Source organism: Adelges cooleyi, unplaced genomic scaffold (assembly GCF_023614345.1).
Source record: "Adelges cooleyi isolate 19-005CV unplaced genomic scaffold, UGA_ACOO_1.1 ACOO_flye_CR_arks_rails_tigmint_CR_PRNA_1, whole genome shotgun sequence".
Taxonomy (NCBI): Eukaryota; Metazoa; Arthropoda; class Insecta; order Hemiptera; family Adelgidae; genus Adelges; species Adelges cooleyi.
The window spans coordinates 1,078,349-1,104,801 of NW_026095751.1; the positions used below are offsets into that span (position 1 = coordinate 1,078,349).

The following is a 26,453-nucleotide window of genomic DNA, read 5'->3' on the forward strand; positions in this document are numbered from 1 at the left end:
CCTGAAAAATCAATCCTTTATAGTTAAAGTCAATGACAGCACAGCCAAAACCTTTATGAATGACAATGGACTCCCACAAGACTCTTCTTTAAGCGTCACCTTTTTTTTTGGTGGCAATAAAAGAAGCCAGATCTACAAAACCGTCATCAACAAAAATAGGTATCTTCACAGACGACATTGCAACTTGTCACCGTGGAATAAACACAAAAGCATACCAAGCTAACCTACAAGATATCTACTCTTGACGCATTAACATCATGGGAAAGAAAAACTTGGATTCAAATTCTCTCCTTCTATTTTTAATAACATATTTTCAGCGGAGGCCCTAGCTATATGTAAAACAATTGAGCTAGTATCATTACTAAACTTGAATAAAACAATCGTAGTTAGTGTCTCTCTCAGTGTTTTGGAGGCAATCAAAAACATCAGAACAAACAAAAAATCAAAAATAATCTAACAAATACAATCCTCTATCTTTTCTCAATCAACTAAAATTATCCTACATTGGGTACCCTCTCATACTAACTTCCCACAAAATGTAACGGCTGACAAAGCAGTAAAAGAAGCATCAACGAAACCGCATATACCAATGATTCTTAATGTTCCATACACTGAATGAAAAACACTAATAAACGAGCTATGTGCAAACAAATGGCAAAATGGGATAATATAGGAATTAATAAACTGAAATCACGTAGATCATCACATTCTCAATCGCACCCAGCCAACTTTTTTTGTTTGTCCATTTTCATTTAAGCATTCTCATATCCAATACACTAATTTTCTATTGTATTTTTATATCCCTTACAGATTGAAGCTACACGATCGCGAGGGTTTGGTTAGTAATTTTGTTCTCGTTTGACATCAGTTGAAGACCATTGATACCGAGCACTCACGATTTCTCTTGTCGCATAAAACACCTGACAAATCTCTCCACTTGATCTAATTACACATGACCCTATATTTTACATTTTCACTATTCTCACCTTTCTTTTATAGAGAAGATCCTAATTACTTTAATCACTTAACCTCGCCAACTGCGTGTTTTTGTAATATTTAACCTATTTAAAAAATTATCCAAAGGACGGATTGCTTTAATAGATTATTCGCAATTAGATATACCTTAATGCAAAAAATATTTATACATTTTATTTTTATTTAAATAATAAATTATTTTCTCTCTCTCTCTCTAACTAAAAGTTTATATTATCAAAATGATTTTTTGACTTTTGATATTAATACAAATTTCTATTCCAAAAAAGCCTTATAGGCTATTAACAATTATCAAAAAAATCGTAATTACTTGGGTGTGGAACATCAGGATAAGTAACTTCTGTAACATATATATCAATAGTCAATTTATTACACGGCCAATAAAAATAATTTTTATACATTAACTATACAGTTACTCTTAAACTATGATTAATTAATACAAAATATAGTATTCATATTAAATTATTTATAAAAGCAACGTTTCAAATAGTGTTAAATTTATATTTCAAATGATTTACAGACGCTTATTTAATAAACATGAAGCGTTAAATTAACAGTATTAAATTTTATATTTACCTAGGAGCTCATGTATTGCTCTTCGTAAACGTTCCTGGATAACCTTACAAACTATAAATTTACATAAAAAAAATTGTAATTATTAATTTTTTGTGATTCAAACCAATATGTATAAATGTATTTATATTGTATTAATATTATGATTATTCTCCATAATATGTATAGAATAAAATTAATTTGTGTAAACTACTGTGAATATGATATATAAATTTGTAGTTACAATTCCAGTCTCTAAGGTAATGAAAGTCTGAAAATAAAACAAAAACATTGTGTACTCAATAAATATCAAACAACTTTATGGAATTGATTCTATTATATTCTTTGAAAATATTACCCGGTACAGCGAACATATTATTCATCACTTCTAAAATTAAAATGTCATATATTAATGTTTTTGAATTTCATTTTCTATTCAACTATAAAATAAAAAAAGATTATTAAAGTAGAAAAAAATATATTTGTATTAGTAACGTGGAAGAAATCTCCTTGGCTCAATTATATTTAATAGAATAGAAACGTTATAAAAAAAAATTGACCAAATTAAAACAGACGTGACGATTAGAATAAAATTTAATTATTAGATGAATTGGACAGCTATTATTATTTTCTTGATGAAAATTTAGTTTTGAATTTAGAGAAAAATGCATAAATTATGCAACTTATAAATTTGCATAGAGATGAATTTGAGTTGCAAATTTTATATAATTACAAAATATTTTTTTTCTACTTTTACCTTTATTTTTGTATCACTAAATAATTATAGCTACCTAAACTATACAAATCATCTCCAACAATAGTGGCAATTACATGCTCTAATCCATCTGAAATTAACAAAAAAATGTCAAAACCCAAATCAATTTACAAATCATCAGAATAAGCACTTGCTTATACTATAAATTATGTAATGACAATTTACCCTACCGCTAATCACACTATTAAATGGAATAATCACTGCTTAAACCCAATTGTACTTAATTATAAAAACCTCTATACTACTATTAAATATGTACTATCTATCTACTACATATTTAATAAGCCAGACAGTGTTAGAACATTGGTTCTCTATACCTCGTGCAATTTTCTTTACTTTTTATAGAAACAATAACTTATCACTTACTAATTTTTAAAAAACTCAGAAACAGACAGACAAACATTACAAAACAATACTATATTAGTAAATAATTTTAAATATTTCTTACTTGTTCTATATCGATTTCGTACGACAGTTATTTTACTAGCAAGGTATATGTGTATGTCTATAATACATAATTTAAAAAATATGTATACAATTATTACAATTTTTAATTTTAAAACGTTATATTTATAAAACAAACAATTTACTGACTTGTAATGGAGACGGATCTTTTATATTCCCCTGAAATAAAAATAAAAATATTGACTTTTTAAAATCTACTATCTTAGTGTCGATTTACAATAGGAATGGAAAAAACTGAATTTCTATAATTCGTTATCTAAATCAAATACATAAGCATGGAAAAAAAATAGTTACTTAGTAGTTCATCTGTTGAAACTTTTACAATGACACATGATACTAAAAACCAAAGGAGTTTCATTTTTGTCTGTAAAAAATGAAAAATTTAAAGCTAGTATTAGTTATTTTAAGCTATGATTCGGTAAAAATATATAAGTAAACGTTGTTAATTATTGCTTAAAATAAATAAGAAGAAATTCTTTTAAGCTTTTTAGTAATTGTTTACACTTTGTACCACATTCTTACATAAATAGATGGTATGATGTAGGTATTGTAATTACAATTCATTTTTCAAAAATGTATTTTATTTTAAATACATATCTATAATTTTATTTTTGTATAATTTATTATTAAAAATATAAAATAATTTTGACATAATATCTATTTAAAACACAAATAATAAATACAATCCTATATCTGAACTACGCTTTAAAAAAAACTTATTGGAAAATTTGCCTAAATTATTTGCAGAGTTGTGCATCGTTTGAATAAAACTTTATCTAAATAATCATCATATTATTCTAGTAAATGTATTAGAATAATTTTTTAAATAGCTATTCAAACCAAAAATTATTCCCATCATTTCAAATGTTCTACATTTAGAAAATATACAAAACTATTAAAAATAAGAACATTTTTTATCCAAATAACTTGATATTCAAAAAATTGTGTAATAATGATAAGAAGAACATTTTATTAGAATACATTTTTATTCAAATAAAAATTTGCACAACTCTGATTATATGACTACCAGCGTACTTGAAACTCTTAAATTTTGATAGTGTTACTTACATAAATTATTGAGATTATTGAACTTTTAAGAATATGATCAGTGTTTTTAACTGTATTGTTGTGACTTCCTTGCCTTTTGTCTATGGACTCATTTTGACCGAAACGTTAAAATCGAAATATATTTTGCAGTGTACCTTTGTTAGTTTACGTAGGTGATTTCTTTTTTTCTGTATGACTACATATGTTCAATACAGTGACGTGAATATTTTCTTTTAACGTTTTGCATAAAAAAGTTTTCATTTAATTTTGGTCTATGCCGATTTATCGGTAAAAAATTCATATTTATTTTGGGATTCCTCGGTACACGACTTCAACGAAAGATATATGATTTTTATTTACAACTTGAGTTGGAAAAAGTCAGCTAAATATTATATTAAAGAATTTGATTTTAACGTTAAAAAAAAAAATAGTGTAAATGTACTATTATAACTGAAAATAGTTTTAAAAGTATAGTAGGAACGGGTGGGTCACAGTTCTACAGGAATTATTATAACTAAAAGCGATGAAATCACGATCAAATAAACGGTTTCGTGCGATTGTGTGGACACTGAACCTCACTTTTAAACTTTCTTACTGTGCTTGTTTTCACTATACTTGGTTCGCACTATACAAGTTTGAACTTACTATCCATAGAAACGCATCGAAGCGTTCAATTAAAAGTGATTTTATGCCTGTCCTGTAACCTTTCCGGCCCCACTGTGCTCTATCCTTATTATGCTATCTTGACCTTACTGTACGGTTTTTCTATTTCGTTAAAGATTAAATTTTTTCAATTTTTACTCCCCAAAGTATCAAATAGATAAAAATCTGTGATTTATGTGTAAAACAAGTTACGGTGGACAGACTAAAATATACACATCATTGTAATAAGATACCACATAGAAACTAAAATTGAAGTTTAATTGAAAATGTTGTAAAATACTGAACAAGTAATTAAAAAGCTGAAACATAATATAATCCCATATGCACAGAAACTATACTATACACTACACTATACTATACTATAGATATACTATACAAATATTAAAAACAAAACCTATTGCATGAGTCCTGACGATTATATACAAAAAATAAGATAACAGAATAAAACAATAAGATACAGTAAACCAAAAATCATTATAAAAACAAAATAATCAACATTTCATGTACTATGGAGTTCCCACAAACTTGGTTACCAAACTGGGTATTTTTCATTTTTGTTGTAAAAAATCGAAAAATATTGGGGTTACTTTGGAATTAAAAAATTGGTATTGCGCATGCGTCAACTAAATAAGGGTATACTTAAAAATAGTTAGCCAGTACAGCGGGGTCGGATCATAGTGGAAACGGAAATGTCACATGTTTACAGGAATTGTTATTAATAAAAGTGATAAAATCACTTTCATATAAACGCTTTGATACTGATTTGTAAACGCTACACCGCACTTTAATTATTTTTTTTGTTAGTTTATACTGTGCTTGGTTTGAACTTTACTGGTTTGAAAATACTAACTTCTGATTCGCATCGTAGTGTTTGTTCGAAAGAGTTTGTTCGATCACTTTCAGTTGTAATAACTCCCGTGTAAACCTGTGACCTCCCCGTCGCCACTATGACCTGACCCCACTGTACTGGCTTTTTAGTTACTTAAATTAAATTCATTCAATCCGCAAAAACGGGAGTTCTGTTCAAATCAACTTTATATCGACCGTGATATAATAAAATCCGTGTTCAGTTAACTGTGTAATGTTGACAAATTGGTTTTTATTGATTTAAAAAAATTGATAATGTAATCATCAAACTACGTCATAAACGTTTTACTCTGTAATACCAGTTGCAACCAGAATAAATTAAGCTAATTAGTGACTCATTAATAAGAATTATCATTAAGTACTATTTTAATTAGTATTAACTTATTTAGTATTAAACTACCAGCTAAATGCAAGCCTTTGTACTAACCTCATTCAGATTTCCAGCATATTCCATCTGGGGTTTATCAACCTCATCGCGTTCATTCTAAAACGCACACAACAATATTAACACTTTTTTGTTGTTATAACGCGATATGGGAATAATCTAGTTTAGCACCAACGAGTAGTTTTCGATTTTTTTTTTCTTCAAAATGTTTTTTTTTTACGCCGATGATGGTGGTGAAGTCAGATTTGGTCGGTCGTCCTTACATTTGAAGTTACAAGCAAAAACTTAATTTACTGTTTTTTCAAAGTGCAAAAACTATGAAATTGTTTTTTTTTTTTCAAATCTCACTTCGTCATCAGCGTAAAAAAACACATTTTGAAGAAAAAAAAAATTCAAAAAGTCGCGCGATCGCTAAACTAGATTTATGGTCAAAGGGCGTAACAAGAAAATATTGTAGTATAGTTACTAAAGAGAAATGTATATTAGAAAAGGAGCTGTAAATAGTAGGCCGAACAGCCGACAAAAAACCTAGCCATCTCCTTAAAGGTAACAAAACCTATGTGCCTTTAAAAAAATAAATGTTCTGTAATAAAGGCTGCATCTCCCGAGGACGCCAAAATACGGCTCTGGGTTCTTGCCAATGTTAGTATTTGCGTTCAGGCTATTAACCCGTTTATTACAGTTAAATGCTAGGCAATATAATTGCCCTGAGGTCTGATGTTGGACGGGACGCACCTGAGGCAGAACCAATCCGGCAGAGGCGACTAGACCTCCGCCCATTTCCGTATAATTTATTAAAGACACCTTAGTTGTCGGGTAAAAGGTATTATAGTAATTTTATTTACAGTGTATGAATTCGTACCATTTCGTATCCAAAATTGCGGGTACGACAAAATTGGCGTCCGACTAGTGACCCTTTCTTCCACGACCACCTAAGCTTTCCAGTCGATTTAAATGTAAGTGCCATTTTGTTTAGTTCTTTTCTTTAAAAAAAAAAAATGTTTCCTAAAATTTTTGTATTTTTTCTTGAAAAGAAATTAGGATTTCTCGTTTTTCTGCAGTTTCTTTAAAATTTTCCTTGAATTCTCTTGGGACATTTCAACTTTTGAGAGATATTGTGTCTCGCCAAAATTATTATTTGTTGATTTTCCTTTATGCCAAAAAAATTGATTTATGTAGTTAATGGAAAATTTGTAGTGGCATTTATTTTTACTTTTTTATTTTTTTTCTTTACATAAAAATTTTAAATAAAGTGACTAAATTTTTATTTTACGAAAAATTTTAAATTAAATTAAAATTATAAATTACAATAAATCTTCAAAATCAAACTAAATTGAATGAATAGAAAAATCATTGAAATCGAATTAGAATTAACAATGATTTTTGGGGAAAATATCAATAAATCTAAGGACTTATTTTCTTTTGAAATATTTATGTCCAACGAGCCACTATTAGAAATTCTGGAATAGGATGTTTACGAAATTAGCAATGCTTTAAAAAATATTGAAATATATTGTGCAAACCATTTTTCAAAATTTTGCAGTTTGTAATATTTTTAAGATGGTATAAAGAAAAACTATAAATCATGGACGATTCGGTAAGGATTACAAAATTGTCAAGTGCAGAAAATTGTTCGTTACGGAAATTTCAAATGAACTTTATACTATGTATAAATAATATAAGCAATCACTTGGTTTTTTGCAATTTTGCAAAAATATTAACAAAAACAAAATATTAATAACTAAAATTGCTTATAACGACTTTGCTTCTTCAGCTAAGATATCACAAGTTCATATTGTTGTAGTTAAATGTATGCAGAAAATAGAAAAACACTTTAAATATATCTGTAAAATATGTTCAAAATATTGAGTATCTGTTTAAATAAACATATGTTATTATAATTGTGAATAAAAATGTTTATTGTAAATTACATTAAATTTTAAATTGTAAATTAACAACTTGGATATAAGTGTGAAATGTAAAAATTATTTAAATAAAACAAAAATAGTACATTATCATTGTAAAAGAGTTACAACTGGTTCTGGTTGGAGTGGTACCCAATTGTCAATGATATTGCCGTCCGGCAAACGGATGGAGACGTTTTGTTCCCATCCGTCCTCCATTTTTCTATATATTATGCTTCCAAACTTATTAGACATGGTACAGAAATTACCAGAGTGACCAACGTCTTGTGTGAAAAATCCAGGGTATTTTGTACTCATGAACAATGCCATGAGACGACACGCCCAATATATACCATTTACATTGGACATGTTTCCAACTAAAAATGAATAAACACACAATTATGTTACTTGGATATAAAATTACAATATAAAGTGCACGGTGTCTTTTTGGGCAGTAATTTTCATTGTGAGGAGGTATGTGTTAGTAGTGACTAGGTATAGTAGAAGTACAAAATATTTTTCCTAATTAAATACCTTGTAGAAAAATTGACGTTAAAACGCACCGCGTAAGCGAAGACAAATAATTTTTATCATAATGTTATAAAGATTTATAAGTAAGTATTGTATGTGTGTGTTATGTAATATTTAAAAGTTGTTTGATACAAGAACCAATTTCATTTGTAAGCTAGATTATACCATAGTATTAAGGTGTTGGGTATCACTCTATTACGGCTGCTGTTATAACTATAACGTACGTTGTATATACTATTCTTTATATTTATAATGTGTGCTTTTATGTTCAATAGCTTGTGTTCAATCATATTATTGTTGTGTTTTATTTCTACTTAAATACTGACTTCCACCAAGTTACACAAGCGTATAACCTAATAATTATCTCATAATATACCACGATTACGATACTCTATTTATTTATTTTCTTATTATTTTTAATTTTTTTATGTTTATTACTCCATTTAATATTTACCTATTGCCCGGTTCCACATATGTTTTAAATCTACCAGTGTAACGCGTCTTCTTTGTTCTGCTAGTTGTATCAAAGTATAAGCTTCAAAATCTGCAAAATTTATTAAATGACCGTGTTGATATGTATAATATATAACATGTCATATAAATAACATGTTTTCTATATAATACTATAAGAATAATAGTTATCCAAATAAGTTTTTCCTAATTTTTATACATACAACATAATAAATAGTCACATTATTTTAGCACAGTTGAACTGTTTTTCATTTATACTTAAATATACACAATGACTATTGCTTCTTATCCTTCACCTTAAACCCGACTATTTGGGATCAGTCATCCTTGTCCTAAACCTCCACTCAAAACGATCCTTAAAATATTTTTGCATACACCAGCAGTCATCATTACATTCTCAATCGCACCCCGCCAACTTTCTTCGTTTGTCCTCTTCCTCTCCTTCCTTATACGTTTATTTTCATTGTCATTTTTACTTTTTTCAATTCCTGTGTCCCCTTAAGCATTCTCATCTTCACTACACTAATTTCCTATTATATTTCTCTATACAACATAGTCGGTCTCAATATACACTTATAAACTTATCGTTAAGTTTCGTTGGGTCCTCCAATAGTGACTCCACTGAAGCATTTAATGCTCTTCAACATTACATCAATCAAATTCGAAAATGGTCCTTAAACTGGAAAACTACTTCCCTACACATAGTCTACAAGTCATTTATTTACATTGTTAGCATATTTTCTTATTGTATATATTTTTTATATACAGATTGTAGATGTTATTTAAAAAAATTAAATTAAAAGTTTCATTGGAATTCTTTTGTCACATAAAAACCTGGTAAATCTCTCAACTTGATCAATTACACTTTATCTATCCATTGGTAAATCCAAAAAAAATATACACATTTTGTTTTTAATTAATTTTAGATTATTTGTAATTAGTTATACCTTAGTGCAAAGCTAAATTTATATATTATATTTCTACTGAAATATTAAATTATTTCCTTTAATCGAGTTTAAAAAACGGAGCTTTTATTAATGATAATTTAGAAAAACATTAATTGGTTGAATAAACTATTCTTAGGGACGCTCCGCTGTATTCTGCTATGCATGTTGCATTTTATTATTGACATACAATTTTAATATTAAGTTAAGACAAATTTGGAAATGAAGTGTCATTCTCTATCTCTCTAACTAAAAGTTCATTTGATCAAATGATTGTTTGACTTTTGATATTAAAACGAAATAAAGTAAATTTCTATTTTAAAGGCTATTTACGATGATCAACAAATTCATAATTACCTGGGTCTGGAACCTCAGGATATGTAACATCTGTAACAAATATATCAAAGGAAAATTGTCTACATAGTTTATAATAATTGTTAAATTAATACTATACAGTCTATAACAACTATAAAATTATTTCTTAAATCAACGTTTCAATAAATGTTTAAATTATATTTCGAATGGTTAACAGAGGCTTATTCAGTAAGCGATAATATGATAGAACTTCAATATAAAATATATTGTTCTTCTTAAAAATTAAAGAATTTGAAAATGTTCGCTTAACAGTGTTAAATTTTATATTTACCTAGGTGATCACATATTGCCCTTCGTAAATAAGCTTGAATATTCCTGCACACTGTAAATTTAGATAAAAAAAATTGTAATTATTAATTTCTTGTGATTCAAACCAATATGTATGAATGTATTTATTTTGTATTAATATTATGATTATCCTCCATAATATGTATAAAATAAAATTAATTTGTGTAAGTTACTGTGAATATGATATATAAATTTGTAGTTACAATTCCAGTCTCTAAGGTAATGAAAGTCTGAAAATAAAACAAAAACATTGTGTACTCAATAAAATATATTAAACAACTTTATGGAATTGATTTTATTATATTCTTTAAAAATATTACCCGGTACAGCGAACATATTATTCATCATTTCTAAAATGAAAATTTCATATCATAATGATCGTGGATTTAATTTTCTATTCTACTATAAACTAAAAAAAAAATGTTTAAAGTAGAAAAAAAATATTTGTATTAGTAACGTGGAAGAAATCTCCTTGGCTCGATTACATTTAATAGAAAATATAATGACCAAATTAAAGCAGATGTGACGATTAGAATAAAATTTAATTATTAGATGAATTTGACAACTATTATTATTTTCTTCATAAAAATTCAATTCCGAATTTAGAAAGAAATGCATAAATTGTACAACTTATAAATATGCATAGAAATGAATTTGAGTTGCAAATTGTATATAATTATAAAAAAAAAATGTTTTCTACTTTTATCTTTATTTTTTTTTCAATATATAATTATATCTACCCAAACTAAAAAAATTATTCCCAACAATTTTGTCAATTACATGCTCCAATCCATCTGAAATAAACAAAAAAATGTTTAAACAAAATCTAAATAAATTTACAAATTATCAGAATAAGCACTTGCTTACACAATAAATTATGTAATGACAATTTACCCTACTGCTACTCTCCCTATTAGATTGAATGGTCACTGCCTTTAACCTAATTGTACTTAATTATAAAAACCTCTATACTACTACTAATTATAAATATATATTATTTGATATTTATATATATAGAAAGACAGACCAGTGTTTAGAAAATTGGTTTTATATACCTCGTGCAATTTTCTGAACTGCTTTTAGAAACTATAATTTTTAATTTTTTAATACCTCGACTATCAGTCAAACATAACAAAACAATAATGTATTAGTAAATTAATTGTAAATATATCGTACTTGTCACCATACGATTTCGTGTGACAGTCATTCTACTAGCAAGGTATATGTGTATGTCTATAATACATAATTTAAAAAAACATGTAGGTATACAAATATTACAATTTTTAATTTGAAAACGTTATTTTTATAAAAAAAAAAAATTAACTGACTTGTAATGGAGACGGATCTTTTATATTCCCCTGAAATAAAAATAAAAATACTGACTTTTTAAAATCTACTATCCTAGTGTCGAATTAAAATAGAAATGGAAAAAACTAAATTTTTATAATTTATTATCTAAATAAAATACATAAGTATGAAAATAAAACGGTTACTTAGTAATTCATCTGTTGAAACATTTACAATGACACATAATACTAAAAACCAAAAGAGTTTCATGTTTATCTGTAAAAAATAATAAATTTAAAGCTTATATAAGTTATTTTAAGCGATGTTTTGGTAAACGTCGTTAAAAAATTATAATAAATTCCTTTAAGCGTTTGGGTAATAATTGTTTATACCACACTCTTAAATAAATAGATGGTATAATGTATTGTAATTATCATTATTTTTCAAAAATGTATTTTATTTCAAAAACATATCTTGGGTTTTATTTTTACTGTATTTATTATTAAAACATTTTAATTCAAATAACTTAATAGTCGAAAAAATTGTGAAATAATGATACGAAATACATTTTATTCAAATAAGAATTTGCACAACTATGACTATATAACTACTAGCGTACACGAAACTCTTAAGTCTGGATAGTGTTACTTACATAAATTATTAAAATTTTAAGAAAACGATCAGTGGTTTTAACAGTATTGATGTGACTTTCTTGCCTTTTGTCTATGGACTCATTTCGACGGAATCATTAAAATCGAAATATATTTATTTTGCAGTGTACGTTTGTTAGTTTACACAGGTGGTTTCTTTTTTTCTTCATGACAACATATTTCAACACATTCTTACATATTTATATTTTCACTGACTGATTTTTTTCTCTTAGTGTTTTGCATAAAATAATTTTCATTAAATTTTGGTCTATGCCGATTTATCGGTACAAAATTCATGTTTTAAAATTATAAAGATAAGTGTGTGTGTGTGTGAGTGAGTACAAGTCGTTTTTCCGTACGAATAACACACTGAATCCCGACGCGTTAAGTATCAGCAGATAATCCGTGACACAGCGATTTCACCGCGAGGTTAAGCGTCTCTCTAGCTGCACTCCTTGCCGGGTTAGAGCCCTGAAAAGGCAAATTTGGAAAATTTTCACAGCCAAAATCAATGTGTTGATATGCCTAGCAACGGCCACCGACTGCCGGCTATCAATTTGGCAACCGCGAATAGAGTTGTTATTTCAGAGAAGGAGACGTATTTTGGGCAACCCGACAAGGGGAATCGATGGTGGTGGTAGGGTTACCTGCTAGAGAGGGTTTTGAGGCCCTAGGACCACTCTAAGACCGATTTATCCACGAAAACTACTATTTTATTCAAATAATAGTAGCTTATGTTCATCCGAGGACCGTTTTATATACGAAAACATTAAAATGTCTATCGCGGACAGCGAAAGTAGTGTAATGTCTGTCGAAAAAGTTATGTTACAGCCAAGAGAAATCAGGAGACGGATGAGCGGAGCTCCTCCTCCTCCTTTTTGACGGACTTAGCAGTAGTTAATAAGAAGTCAAGGACCACAAGGACCGACACTTATTGCAAGATAACGAGCGCACTTGACTGATTAATGGAGTCAGCCAAGGCAAACCAAAATCATAAGAAGAACTTCATTAAGGAGATTTTCAAGGGCATAACGGACAAAGCGGCGGCTCTAAAGAGTCTGATCCAGGCGGAGGCTTAGGCCAACCTGCTGGAGAACACGAGAGTGGCCAAGTCCACGTCATCGGTCAAAACGCTTGTACAGGAGTTAACAAATAGCAATATTTGTGCATGTGGTGTGATCTAGCGGTCAAGTTTTAGATGACGTAAATTTTTATATTTTTTTGTGGCCAAAATACAAGAACATCTTATTAAATTTTTTATACATATAATTGTACCTCATAAAAAAAATCATGATGGTTATACGGACCGTAATGCTCAAACATATCTCTGATTTTATGTTTTTGCCGGGTAGCAGAGAAAATAACTATGGTTTTCTTTATATTAAAGGTTACATTATATTAAATTTTATATGGCAATTTGTATATTGTTTTCAAATATTATTTTCTACTTGTAAAATACTTGTAAAATACTTGTAAAATTCTACTTGTAAAATCGAACAAATCGGTTATGAGCACGTCGCTGTTGTAGCAACTGCGTAAACAGCTATAATCATAATATTACAGTCTAACGATGAGAAGGTGGGAGGGCTGTCAAAAAAAATATGTGCCACACGTTTCTCTTTTATTACACTTCAATGGTTGTCAATTTATATCCCTTTATGTAATCAAAGTAATATTGGCGGATGAATTTTTTATCAACTATTAGTTATCAGTTATGACTTGAAACACGTAGAACAATACAATAATACAACAATAGAATATAATACTGTTTTTTTTTTCATAGAAAAAATTATACATCCATAAAGACTTCAAAGTAAAAAAGTCGTACAACCGTTTCTAGTGAAACCGTATATTATGCTATATGTGCTAACCGTCTTACTTCTACATTAATCGGCGGCCGAGGTACTGAGTATAACTTAAATATGTATAGTAAACATTTAAATGAACTCGTCATTTGTTTATTGGATTAAATATCCTTGGCAATTTGAACTGCTAAATAAATCTGTTAATTAAAATTCTTTCTTTCCACCATAAGACACGTTCATGATCCAATATTTCCCTTCGAGGGAAAACTAACCATTTTTGGTATATTTTTTTTTCTTAAATTGTATTTCTAACTTTCCACGACCGATTTGGCTATTAATAAATGATTAGTTTATTTATGTTTATAGACAAAGTGCAGACATTAACATGATTACAGTGAGTAGGTACATTAGGCAGTACCGATTAGATCTTGAAAGGTAGATCTCACATAGTTGGAATGTAATATCTATGTGCGTTTTATTTTATATAATTGTGTTCATATTGATTGTGAACGCAAGTTCATATTATTGTTTTTAACTTTTTGCAGAGAATAGATACACTTTTATTTTAAAAAAAATGTTTTAATTTGATCTGTAAAATAGTATGATAAAAATACGACTATGGTTTAAATCAATACATAATAAACAAATGATATTATAATCGTGGCTAAGACTGTTTATTTTGAATTACATTAAATTGTAAATTAACAACTTGGATATTAATGCATAATGTAACTATTATCTAAATAAAACAACAATAGTAATATATCATTGTAGAAAAGTTATACCATTCATTCATGGTCTAAATTATGTTATACTATTACTAAGTATAAATACATCAATAAACAAACTCTTCCTCAAGTTTCATAAAATTAATATTGTTGACGAAATGATACCATTCACCTTCAATTTGTCTGTACGTTTGCAATGAAAACCCATCATATGTGGTACACTTATTAGGGCCAGTGTGAATATCTCTCACATATGACATTGGGAATTTCGTACTCGTAAACAATGCTATCAAACGACATATCCACACTGAAGGAAATTGCTCTTTAAATCCAACTGAAAAATTTTAAATATATTTTTTTTTAATTTGCCAAACTTAGCCTCTAGTTACTAATTTTCAGTAGCAAGACACAACTACGGTTCTTGAAAATAAAATACTACATGGTATTTTTATTGAGCAGCTATTTGTATCATATGGAAGTATGTGTTAGTAGACAGTAGTTACTAGATATTACAACTTTGTGTTCTAGTTATCTCTTATTGTGTTTACAGCTAAAAATTAAAATTGGTTCATGATTTATTGTTGTGGAATATCCCTCTTAAATACGTTATGAAGAAATGACGTTAAATCGCATCGCATAAGCGGAGACAAATAATTCTAATCACAATGTTAAAAATTATTATGTATTAGGTAAATAGTCTAGTCAAATTCTATTTACACAAAACAATAGTATTTTGTGTTCTGTAATTTGAATACAGTAAACAATACGGGAGTAAAATGTTATAAATTAATCTAAAATTAATTATAGATGACTAAGATCAAAAGTATTTTGGAATAATAATTAATATTTTGTGTAACTCGATATTGTGTAACTACAATAATACTGTAGTTATTCCTTGTGATATAAAATTGTAGATGGACAAGGGAAAGAGGTGCAATAACAACTTTGCTATGTTGTTCTCTAAAATATTGTTATATACAAATTACAAAAACTGCATGTAAATCCCTTTAATAGTTTCAGAGATTACCCCGGACGAAAATATGGGTATCCCTTTTAAGTACATGAAATAATGTATTTATTTATTTATTCAATATTTATATGTAAACATATAAATGTATAATATATGGTCAAAACCCATTACACCTCTATATTAAAATTCACCTATAACCTGGTGGAATATATTTATTAAAACTGGTCTTGTATATTTTCTCCTCTGATCTCCAAGATGTATCAAAGTTAGTGTTTTATAATCTGAAAAAAATAATAAACTGTGTTGATAAAAAATAATTATTATTATAATATTAATACTAATAGTTATTATTATTTTTAGGATACAAAAAATTAATTTTATATAATACTATAAGAATAATAATTATTCAAAAAAGTTTTTCTTTATTTTTATACATGCAAAATAATAAATAAATAATCACACTATTTAAGCATAATTGAACTATTTTTTGTGTATATTTAAAAATACACAATGACTTTTTCTCCTTATCCCTCGGCTGGATCCCAACTATTATACTTTATTCATGTAAAACTTACATTTTAGTTTCATTGGAATTTTTGAAAAAATTAGTTTACCTTCATAAGGTTTGGATAACAGAATCATAGTTTCATGAAATATAATTTTAAAAATCATGAATAGGTTGAGTACACTATTTTTAGAAACGCCGTATTTTTCTATGCATTCTATATTTTGTTATCGACATAAAATTGTATTATTAAATTAAAAATGTGTAAAGAAAAGTTCATTTATAAACATGACATCACAAAATATCACTGTAAATGGGTATGAAGTCCCACTCTCTCCCCAACTGCAATTTTATATAATTAAAATTATTTGTTTGACTTTAAGTATTGAAACAAAATAAAGCAAATTTCAAGCCCTAAACGCTATTTATGAATATCGAAAAATTACTTTGTTCCGGAACTTCAGGAACAGGGATATCTGTAACAATTGTATCAAATATTAAACAACAGTCACTCTAATACTGAGATTAATTGGGCAAAAAATGAATGCAAAAAATTGTAATAGTATTAATTTACTTCTATTGGCAACTTTTAAATTACATTTCGAATGGTTAACAAAGGCTTATGCCTAAAAATAATTTCTTTGGAATTAAGGAATAATTTATAATTTTGAAAATGTTTTCTTAAAAATGTGAAATTTTATATTTACATAATTCATATTGTATTTTTTCTCGCAAAACGGTTTGATCTCTTACACTTTCTGAAAATTTCACAATATACATTTTAATTTATCAATATCTTATGCTTGACATCAATATGAATGTATATATATTTTGATTATTCTCCATATGTTTTTATAAGGAGTTTGTGTAAATTGAATGTACATATTTCTTATTGTTTGCAACCAATATGTAAGAATATATATGATTCATCTTACCATGTATAAATAATGAATATTTCAATATAATATGTAAAATATTGTTTAAATAGAATAAAAATATGTGGTTACCCTCGAAGTCACCAAGGTGTGGAGTGTCTGAAATAAAAACAAAAACATTGTGTTATTAATGAACATAAAACTATTGCGTGGAAAAATTTCTATTATCTTTATTGGTAATTATTACCCGGTACAGCGATCATATTATTCAAAACTCCTAAATTTAACATTGCGTACATTAATAATGATGGGTTTAATTTTATATTATGTTAAAACCGTAAGAAAATTATAAGATCGAAAATATATAAGTATTAATAACTCGGAAGAAATCATATAAAATAGATGAAAATTTATGAAAACAAAAATGCTCGAATGAAGCAGAAGTGGCTATTAGAATAAAATATAATTATTAGATAAGACTGACAGAGCTAGCATAATTTTTCTTATCATTGAAATTCCAGAGAAAATAGTATAATTTATATCACTTATCACTATTTATATAATTTTTAAATATCTTTTTCTACTTTCATATTTTTATTTTTTTTTTATTATATAATTATAAGTACCCAAACTATAATTATTATTTCCAATAATGTTTTTAATTATATGCTCCAAGCCGCCTGAAATAAACAAATTAAGTTAGAGCAACAAAAAATGTTATGAACAAAATCAAAATAAATTTGTAAGTCATCAGAATAACCACTTGCTTAAATCTTGCTTTAAGTAATAACTATTTCATCTACCGCTACTCCCCCTATTAAGTTGAGTAGTCACTGCATAAAGCCAAGCGTATTAATTTATAGAAACTATTATTTTAAATATAATTATAAAATATTTGGTATATATAAAGTTCGTAAGACACACAGTGTTTAGATCAAAAATTCTGTACCTCGTGCATTTTCTGAACTTTTTTTAGAAACAATAATCTTTAATTTATGTATAACTCGACAATCAGACAAATTTGTATTAAAAACAATTTGATAACAAAACAGTAATATGTTAGAAAATTAATTTTATATAGATCTTACATTCATTAAAATTATCTGTTATAATAAACATGTCAGAAGCTAGCTTGATGTGTTCATCTGTAGTACATAGTTTAAAATATATAATTATATAAAAATTAAAAACAGTAAAGTTTTAAAACTTTTTTCTTATTAAACAAAAGTTACTGACTTGTAATGGCCATATCCCTTTTATAATCGTCTGTAAACAAAATGAAATGTTGATTTTTTTTTTTTTAATTTCAACTACCTTAAGTAGGTTAGTGTGTAAATAATGTAATTACTTATATCATATGTTGAAATATTCACAAAAACACATGATATTAAAAACCAAAAAAGTTTCATTTTTATCTGTAAAAAAAATAATAAACATAAAGTAATTTATATTGGTCACAGTCGCTGTCAGAGATGAAAAGGTTTTAGTATTACTAAGATGTTTTTTATTTGATAAATATAAGTGTTCATTTTATCGTGAACCACTCAATATCTCATAGGGTTTATACTGAGACAATTTTTTTTTTTCATATTCTTTTTTTACAACGGGATCACAATTTTTCACATTTATTTTTGTTCTTACCCCTCCCAACTTTTGAAATAAAGTATATTTTACTAAAAATGGACACCAGTCATGTTCCGAGGTATGCTACTCACTTTCTAAAATTATATCCATAGTTCAATTATCCTTTATGTTATGTTTGGTAAAGTTAAGAGAAAATAACTGTTATTTACATACATTTATAGGACCAAAATTGCAATTAGTAAAACCTAATACAGATGCACAAAATATGCAGTTTGATGTATTTGGAAAATAAAGATCTGTTAACTGTTTAAATTGAATTATGTAAAATAGCTAGTTTACACTATTTAAAATTCAAATTATAAAAAGTTATTTAACCAAGTTGTTAACGTTTTATAAAAAATCTATGTTGGAATATATTTTAAATACATTTTTGTGTACCTAATTTTAAAGTGTTCAAACTTGGCTATTGATGTAAAGCAAAAATGTATATGTTATAATAAAAATAGAATAACTTTTTATTCATTTAACAATTATGTTTACAAATAAAATTATAAGCGTTATAAAAAGTATGAAAATAATATATTTTCCAATAGTACATGTAAAGTCGAACGGCAAACAAATTAAAAATGTAGCATTGCGTGTTCTATGAAATTTGATAGTAAATTATCATACTATTAAAAGTATACAATAACTTAGACATAATATATATTTTGGATACAAAAAATAAAATAAAAATGTTGTGTCTAAAGTACGTATTTAAAATTAATTTATTTTAAAATAAGCCTATATTATATTATTATTACACGCTTAATTAAATCGTTTATACCTTGATAGTGTTACTTACTTAAAGTAATATATGCAGAATTTATTAAACTTTTAGAATATGATCAGCTTGTTTAACTGTATTGATGTGACTTCCTTGTCTCTTGTCTATGGACTTAAATTATTTCGACCGAAACAGTTAAAACGAAATATATTTTGCAGTTAACCTTGTTGTTATATTTACACAGCTGGTATATGTTTTTCAATATGATCACATATTTACATTACATTGACGCAAAGTTCTGGTTAATTTCGTATCATCAACAGGCCACGCAGCCATTCAAAATATTTTTTTCACTATTTTTCCAAGAATTTTTGTTCTCATACAATGTGGTTACATTATTTAACCCAATAACGCCGGAGTTTTTTAAAAAAAATATGGCAACGCTAGGCGCTAATGGGTTAAGTTAGTAAAAATAATCGTGCGGTGTAGGGTTAATATATTTAGTTGGGTTTTAGCATAAATATGAGTTATAATTTTACTTCTTTTTACAGCCCTTTAGCCCCCATAGAGAAAGTAAGCTTCACATAATAAAAAAATCAAATCCGTCCAATAAATCCGTCACAAAGTCATTTGTGATATAAAAAAAATGAATTGATGAGCAAATTTAAAAACAAATACATTTATCGAACGATTTTAACCTAGTCATAACATGTTACTACAAAACAAAACGATATCAAAGATTGTCATTTAAAAATGTATAATACAAATTGAGACAAACTCATTATTTGTTTATTGAATTAAATATCCTGGGCTGTTTTATCTGGCGATGTAATATCCTTCTTTCCACCATAAGACATGCTAATGATTCATTAGCTTTCCATCAAGGAAGAAACTAACTAACTGACTAAAGGGAGTTCATATTGTCGTTAATATTTATCGTGAAGACGTTTTAACAATATTTTAATTTATTTGTTTTTAGTTCAAGCTGCGACGTTTTGTTTAAGTTCAAACGTCCCCTAAAATTTAAGTAGCTTACACTCTAGCCGATTTAAGGACGACTTAGCATTTCCAGCAATTCTAAATAGAAGGTAAATAAATATGTTAAGCAGGACATGGACATGACGTGGGTCTAAGAAAGAAATCAAATTTTATTTTTCCAAATGCTTCAAACCAAACTTGTATAATATCATAATAATATAAAGTATCTATAACAACACATAAGCAACAAATGTGATTAAAACAATAAGTAAAACTGTTTAGTATGATACACAATTATGTAATTTACGACTTGGATACTATTAAACAACGAAAATATTATTTAAATATAATAACAATAGTATTATAGAATTTAAGATGAGTTTTACAATTGATTTCTAGTCTAAATTATCGTAATTGATCTTTAAGTTCTGCTACTGGAACATCATCGTGAAATTTCCTTAATAGCCACCATTTGCCTTCGATTTTTTAGAACACATCTCTCATGTACCTTACATTTCGAAAATTTATGGTACAAGTTTTATTATTTTCATTTTCTTGAGCAGTTAATTCTCGTGTTGGAGTTTTCGTACACAAGAACAATGCTATAAACTGACACATCGGTCTTATTGAGACTTCATTTATATTTGTAACTAAAAAAATTAAAATACATTTTTTTCATAATTGGTCAAATTCAGCTTACTAGTTACCACTTATGTTTATGGGGCAAGACAAAACTATTTTACTTAAAAAAGTCATAAAATATTAATACATTTTGGATGTTGTCTGTACTGTACAGCATTAATAAATGATTTAACCTTGAAAAAAAATTGTTGGGTGGTATTAAAATTTTGTTTATCAATGCAGTTATACATTTTAAATCCAAAAGCTAAAATTAATTTAATAGTTGTTTTAAAAGAAATACTAGTTTGTTCCTCTTTTTCTGCTGACGGTTTTATACAACCAACATCTTCTTAAATTTAAGGTTAATATCTTAAACAAATTAATAACTAAGAAAACAAACATTTCAATAATGGTGTAAAAATCATTACAACTCTATATCAACACTTACTTAATTCACCCATACTATTACTATTGGATCCTGAGCTACCAGTAATTTTTCTCTGTTCCGTAAGATTAGTCAATTTTTGACTAATACAGTACAGAACTAGTACAGTAGAGTATTGGCATAATGTAATCAAAGCAATGAGGAAACGGAGAGGTCACAGGTCTACAAGAATTATTATAAATAAAAGTGATAAAATTGAATAAAATCCCTTTCAAATAAACGCTTTGATGCTCATTTGTAAATACAGAACCTTCATTTAAAACTTTCTAACTTTGCTGGTTTATACTGTGCTTGGTTTGGACTGTACTGGCTTGAAAATACTAACTACCGATTTGCATCGAAGCGTTTTTTCGAAAGTGATTTTATCACTTTCAGATTTAAAAATTCCTGTAAACCTGTGACCTCCCCGTCCCCAATATGCCCCGACCCAACTATGCTCCGTCCCCACTATGCCCCGACCTCACTGTACTGGTTTTTTTTTTTTTTTTGCAAAAACTTAGTGGACCAAATAACACATATACAATGTCTTGTTATATTTTGTTGGAATGGTCGACAATTCATGTTTCAATCGTTTGTACTCCATAGTTTAAATTATGATCGCTTATTCTCAATAAAATTAATATTGATGTATTATATACTTCCATTAAAGCAATCTCACACAAACTATTTATACTTCACAGATTATATTATTTCAAAGCTATATTATACTTCTATTTTACTAGATTGACAATGTACAAAATAAAATGCAACTAAAAAAACCTTTTCATAGATCCTTAAAATGTAAAGGGTGGGATAGTGAAACGGGTTTTACCATTTAAATACATTAGAAAATCGTCGTTTTACTGCCTCATCCTGTATAATAATTTCTTGTTATTTTCTAAAGAAAAATCGATTTTCTTACATTTAAATTAAAATAAATCGTATACTGGTACTGTGATGGAGAAAACAATAAATTTTACCTACATTTATTACTTATTAGTTAAATATTACTAACGTGTATAGCCACTAGCAGTCGGCTGTTGCCTGTTATTTAACAATAACCTTTTATGGAGATTTTAAAAATTGTGTTTTTTTAATAATAGCATGGGAGCAGTATCATGATGTTAAATGTTCACGAGATTTGATCTAGTCATAAAATAAAGTATTATCATTTATGACTTAATTATTATTAAAATTTATCTTAATAGTAATAGTACATAGTAATAAAATAATGAAATATTTTACACAAAATTAGAGCTACAAGTTGATAAACTAAAAAAATAAAATTAGCACGAAGCAGATTATCTAATATTAGACAATTTAAACAATCAAGCGTGAATCTCTTTAAATGAATAACAGTATAACAATACACAAAACATTAGTTTTCCTTTAAAAAAATTGTGTAATAAAAAAAACATTTTGAGTCGGTATACTGCATAAAAACCAACACTTAATCTGAATCCAAAAAACAACAGTCCTCTTCATTATTTGCAGGTAGTTGGACATTAAATACTCATAGTTAACCTTCGGTAAGGTTATATAACGCAGGCTATAAAATAACGAGATAACGACAGTGGTTTTGTCGTATCAGAATCATTAAGTGTCTTAATAAGTACACGGACAGGTTTTTTTCCCAATAAATCGAGTGTCTACTATAATCAGTCACACGATTTAGTCGCCTGTGATATCATGTAATAAACACAATATTATGATACCGTTCATTGGGCCCTAACCTAATCTAACACGGATAGACGTTACCAACTGATAGTTTTTAGTGTCTGTTCGTTTCTCACATCTGGTACACTGGGTTTTTAGTTCTCAATTTTAATCATCCGGAAAGAACTTAAGTAAAAAAAAAAAAAAATGAACTTTGTGTAAACTTTAAGTCAAGAGTGGTACTTGAGCACAAAACCTAATAGTATCATTCTGCATAGATATAAATAAAATTGTTTTAATGATTTGATCAATTTTTTTTAAAGATTTTAGGTGTTTTTGTTAAAATATACGAAATCTGCGAAAACACAGTTTCCCGGCAATTAAAAAAAAACTGTAGTGCCGAATTTTTTTCCCGTTTAATATGTTATGGGTACATATGAGTTCCAACTACTGGCAAATTTTCAACCCAAAAGTTTTAAAATTACGGCTAAAAACCCCGAAAAACAAAAAAACTTTTACCCCCCCTAGGGGAGCGGGAAATGGGTATATTTTGAATTTGACAAAACTGACGTGCGCGGGCATACCAAATAAATATTTCTTATACATTTCAACTCGATCCGACTCTTTTTCTCGATACTATAGCCAGTAAAAGTTCTAACTTAAAAACTCGTACGGTTTTTTTTTTGTTTTTTCAACTTTCGTCTGTGAAGACTTAAACTTTTTCAACTTTTACCCCCACAAAGTACAAACTAGACAAAATTTGTGATTTATAGAGTTGCTATTCGAAGGAATTGGTCTAGTATTAAAAAAGTTACAGTGTATACAGCGAAAAAAAAGCCCACATCAGAGTAAAACCAATACCTTCTCGCTTTGCCTCGAAGCTAAAATAAATAACTCTACCTAATTGTATATTTTATCATCTAGAGATTCGCATCGAAACGTTTATTTAAATGTAATAAATTCACTTTAAGTTGTAATCATTCTTAGAAAACCTGTGACCCCACTATGCTGCCTTTTAGCTTAAATCTGCAGCTGATAAGGTACTTAAAACCGCCCGCGTTCAATCCCCTTTAGCAATTGATAATTCCTAAATTGTACAAAATGCTTTATTCAGCATTCTCTATACCAATTAGTCGTGTAGACTGTGAAAGGTCTTATTTTTTTTGTCACCCATTTAATTACAAAAAAGATAGTTTTGCAATGACTCGCTGTTACAACCATTATTAAGTTATATAGGTACAAAAATGTAGGTAATAAATTCTACAATACGGTAAAAATATTTTGCACCATCAACCTACCCCAAGGCGTACAATTTCTTATTTGCGTAGTCAGTCGTCGCAGATGTATATAAAAAAAAAACATTCTTGACAAAAGAATGAATAATTGTCAACAAATGCCACCGGTTGTTCCACTGCCTATACAAATTTCACTATTTTCCCCATCGTTGCCCTAAGTAATAAATATCAAAAACGTATGGCATATCGATTATTGTACGTTGCTCTATATTTTCGGCTTTCTTGATTTCAACACATAGTCATTTTATGTAGGATTTTTGAATATTTTTACATATTTTGTTTCGTATTATTTACAAAATGGTATAGCGCGGTTGAAAGGTAAACATATTATCACATCTGCGTATTCAACTCCTAAAATCCAAAACTTGAAATGAACCATGTCAATCAATTGTAGAATAGTACATACATTTTGTCTTGAAAATCTGTAGTAACACACAGTGTGATTTTGCAATCAAAGGTAACATCGTACAGTTGAATATTCTACTTGTAATATAGTAAATATGATGAATATCAAGATTATTATTTTACTCAGTCTAGCAGCATATGCCTCGTAAGTATTTTTTTAAACATTATTAATTGGGTTACCACTTGTATAAAAAATCTAATCAAACCTAGAGTTTTGGTGTTTAAAATATCATTTTTAGTTTCGATACAAAGCGTGAAGGTATTGGTTTTACTCTGATATGTGTTTTTTTGTGTCTGTATACACTGTAACTTTTTTAATACTAGACCAACCCCTTCTAGTAGCAACTCTATAAATCACAAATTTCATCTAGTTGGTACTTGGGGGGGGGGGGTAAATGTTGAAAAAGTTTTTTACTTTACAGTCAAAATTTGAAAAAAACAACCGTACGAGTTTTTAAGTTAGAACTTTTACTGGCTATAATTTCGAGAAAAAAAGTCGTATCGAGTTGACATTTATAAGAAATATTTATTTGGTATGCCCGCATACGTCTGTTGTATCAAATTTAAATTAAACCCATTTCCCACCCCCCTAGAAAGGGTTCAAGTTTTTTTGTATTTTTAGTTCTTTAGCCGTAGTTTTAGGACCTTTAAATTGAAAATTTGTCAGTAGTTAGAACTCATATGTATTGATAAAGTATTATACGGAAATTAAATTCGGCACTACAGTTTTTTTTTAATGGCCGGAAAACTGTGTTTTCGCAGATTGGATATATTTTAACAAAAATACCTAAAATCTTAAAGAAATTTTTTATCAAATCATTAAAACAACTTTATGTAGATCTATGCAGAATGATACGATTAAGTTTTGTGCTCAAGTACCACTTTTGACTTTTAGTTTACACAAATTTAATTCTTTTTTTTTTTACTTAAGTTTTTTTTTGGCTGAGTGAAATTAAAAACTGATAATAAATTCGTAATCACTGACCCCAAAAACATATAATTTGACCACTTTTGAAGCATATTACATTTTAAGACTAGATCAAATCTCATGAACATTTAACATTATGATACTGCTCCTATACTATTATTAAAAAAACATAATTTTTAAAATCTCCATAAAGGTTGTTGTTAAATAACAGGCAACAGCCGACCGCTAGTGGCTAGAAAACGTTAGTAATATTTAACTAATAAGTAATATATGTAGGTAAAATTTCTTGTTTTCTCCATCACAGTACTCAATTTTTCTTTAGGAAATAACAAGAAATTAATATACAGGGTGGAGCAGTAAAACAGCGATTTTCTAATGTATTTAAATGGGAAAACCCGTTTCACTACCCCACATTTTACATTTTAAGGATTTAGTCAAATAGAAGTATAATAGAGTTTTGAAATAATATAATCTATGAAGTAAAATAGTTTGTGTGAGATTGCTCTAATGGAAGTATATAATACATAAATATTAATTTTATTGAGGATAAGCGATTATAATTTAAACTATGGAGTACAAACGATTGAAACATGAATCGTCGACCATTCCAACTAAATTTAACAAGACATTGTATATGTGTTATTTGGTCCACTACGTTTTTGCAAAAAAAAAAAAAAACAGTACTGTGGGGTCGGGGCATAGTGGGGACGGAGCAT

The 26,453-nt window shown here is 27.8% G+C and overlaps 1 protein-coding gene across 4 annotated transcripts; it reads right to left on the reverse strand.

Annotated features, from left to right (window-relative positions):
* Positions 1-14,654: 14,654 nt before the first annotated feature.
* LOC126835245 (uncharacterized) lies at positions 14,655-19,617 on the reverse strand. 4 transcript variants are annotated; one of them, XM_050567701.1, is made up of 11 exons: positions 19,509-19,617; positions 18,429-18,495; positions 18,317-18,346; positions 18,169-18,225; positions 17,707-17,760; positions 17,328-17,357; positions 17,213-17,239; positions 16,913-16,963; positions 16,652-16,681; positions 15,892-15,981; positions 14,655-15,064 (listed from the first exon to the last, which is right to left on the reverse strand). In XM_050567701.1, the coding sequence occupies exons 2-11, from the start codon at positions 18,487-18,489 to the stop codon at positions 14,838-14,840; spliced, it is 657 nt and encodes a 218-aa protein (XP_050423658.1). In that variant the 5' UTR covers positions 18,490-18,495; positions 19,509-19,617; the 3' UTR covers positions 14,655-14,837. The 4 variants fall into 4 exon arrangements, with proteins under 4 accessions (XP_050423658.1, XP_050423676.1, XP_050423667.1 ...); XM_050567719.1 differs by lacking the exon at positions 18,169-18,225; XM_050567710.1 differs by lacking the exon at positions 17,328-17,357.
* Positions 19,618-26,453: the final 6,836 nt, after the last annotated feature.

What these genes read in the sequence shown, in the direction of transcription:
- LOC126835245 (XM_050567701.1), bottom strand. Translation starts at nt 18,489, where the DNA reads ATGAAACTTTTTTGGTTTTTAATATCATGTGTTTTTGTGAATATTTCA. An exon ending in TAATATGATCGCTGTACCGG is followed by an intron (nt 17,240 to 17,327) that starts GTAATAATTACC and finishes TTTTTATTTCAG; the next exon opens with ACACTCCACACCTTGGTGAC. An exon ending in TATATTCCACCAGGTTATAG is followed by an intron (nt 15,065 to 15,891) that starts GTGAATTTTAAT and finishes AAAATTTTTCAG; the next exon opens with TTGGATTTAAAGAGCAATTT.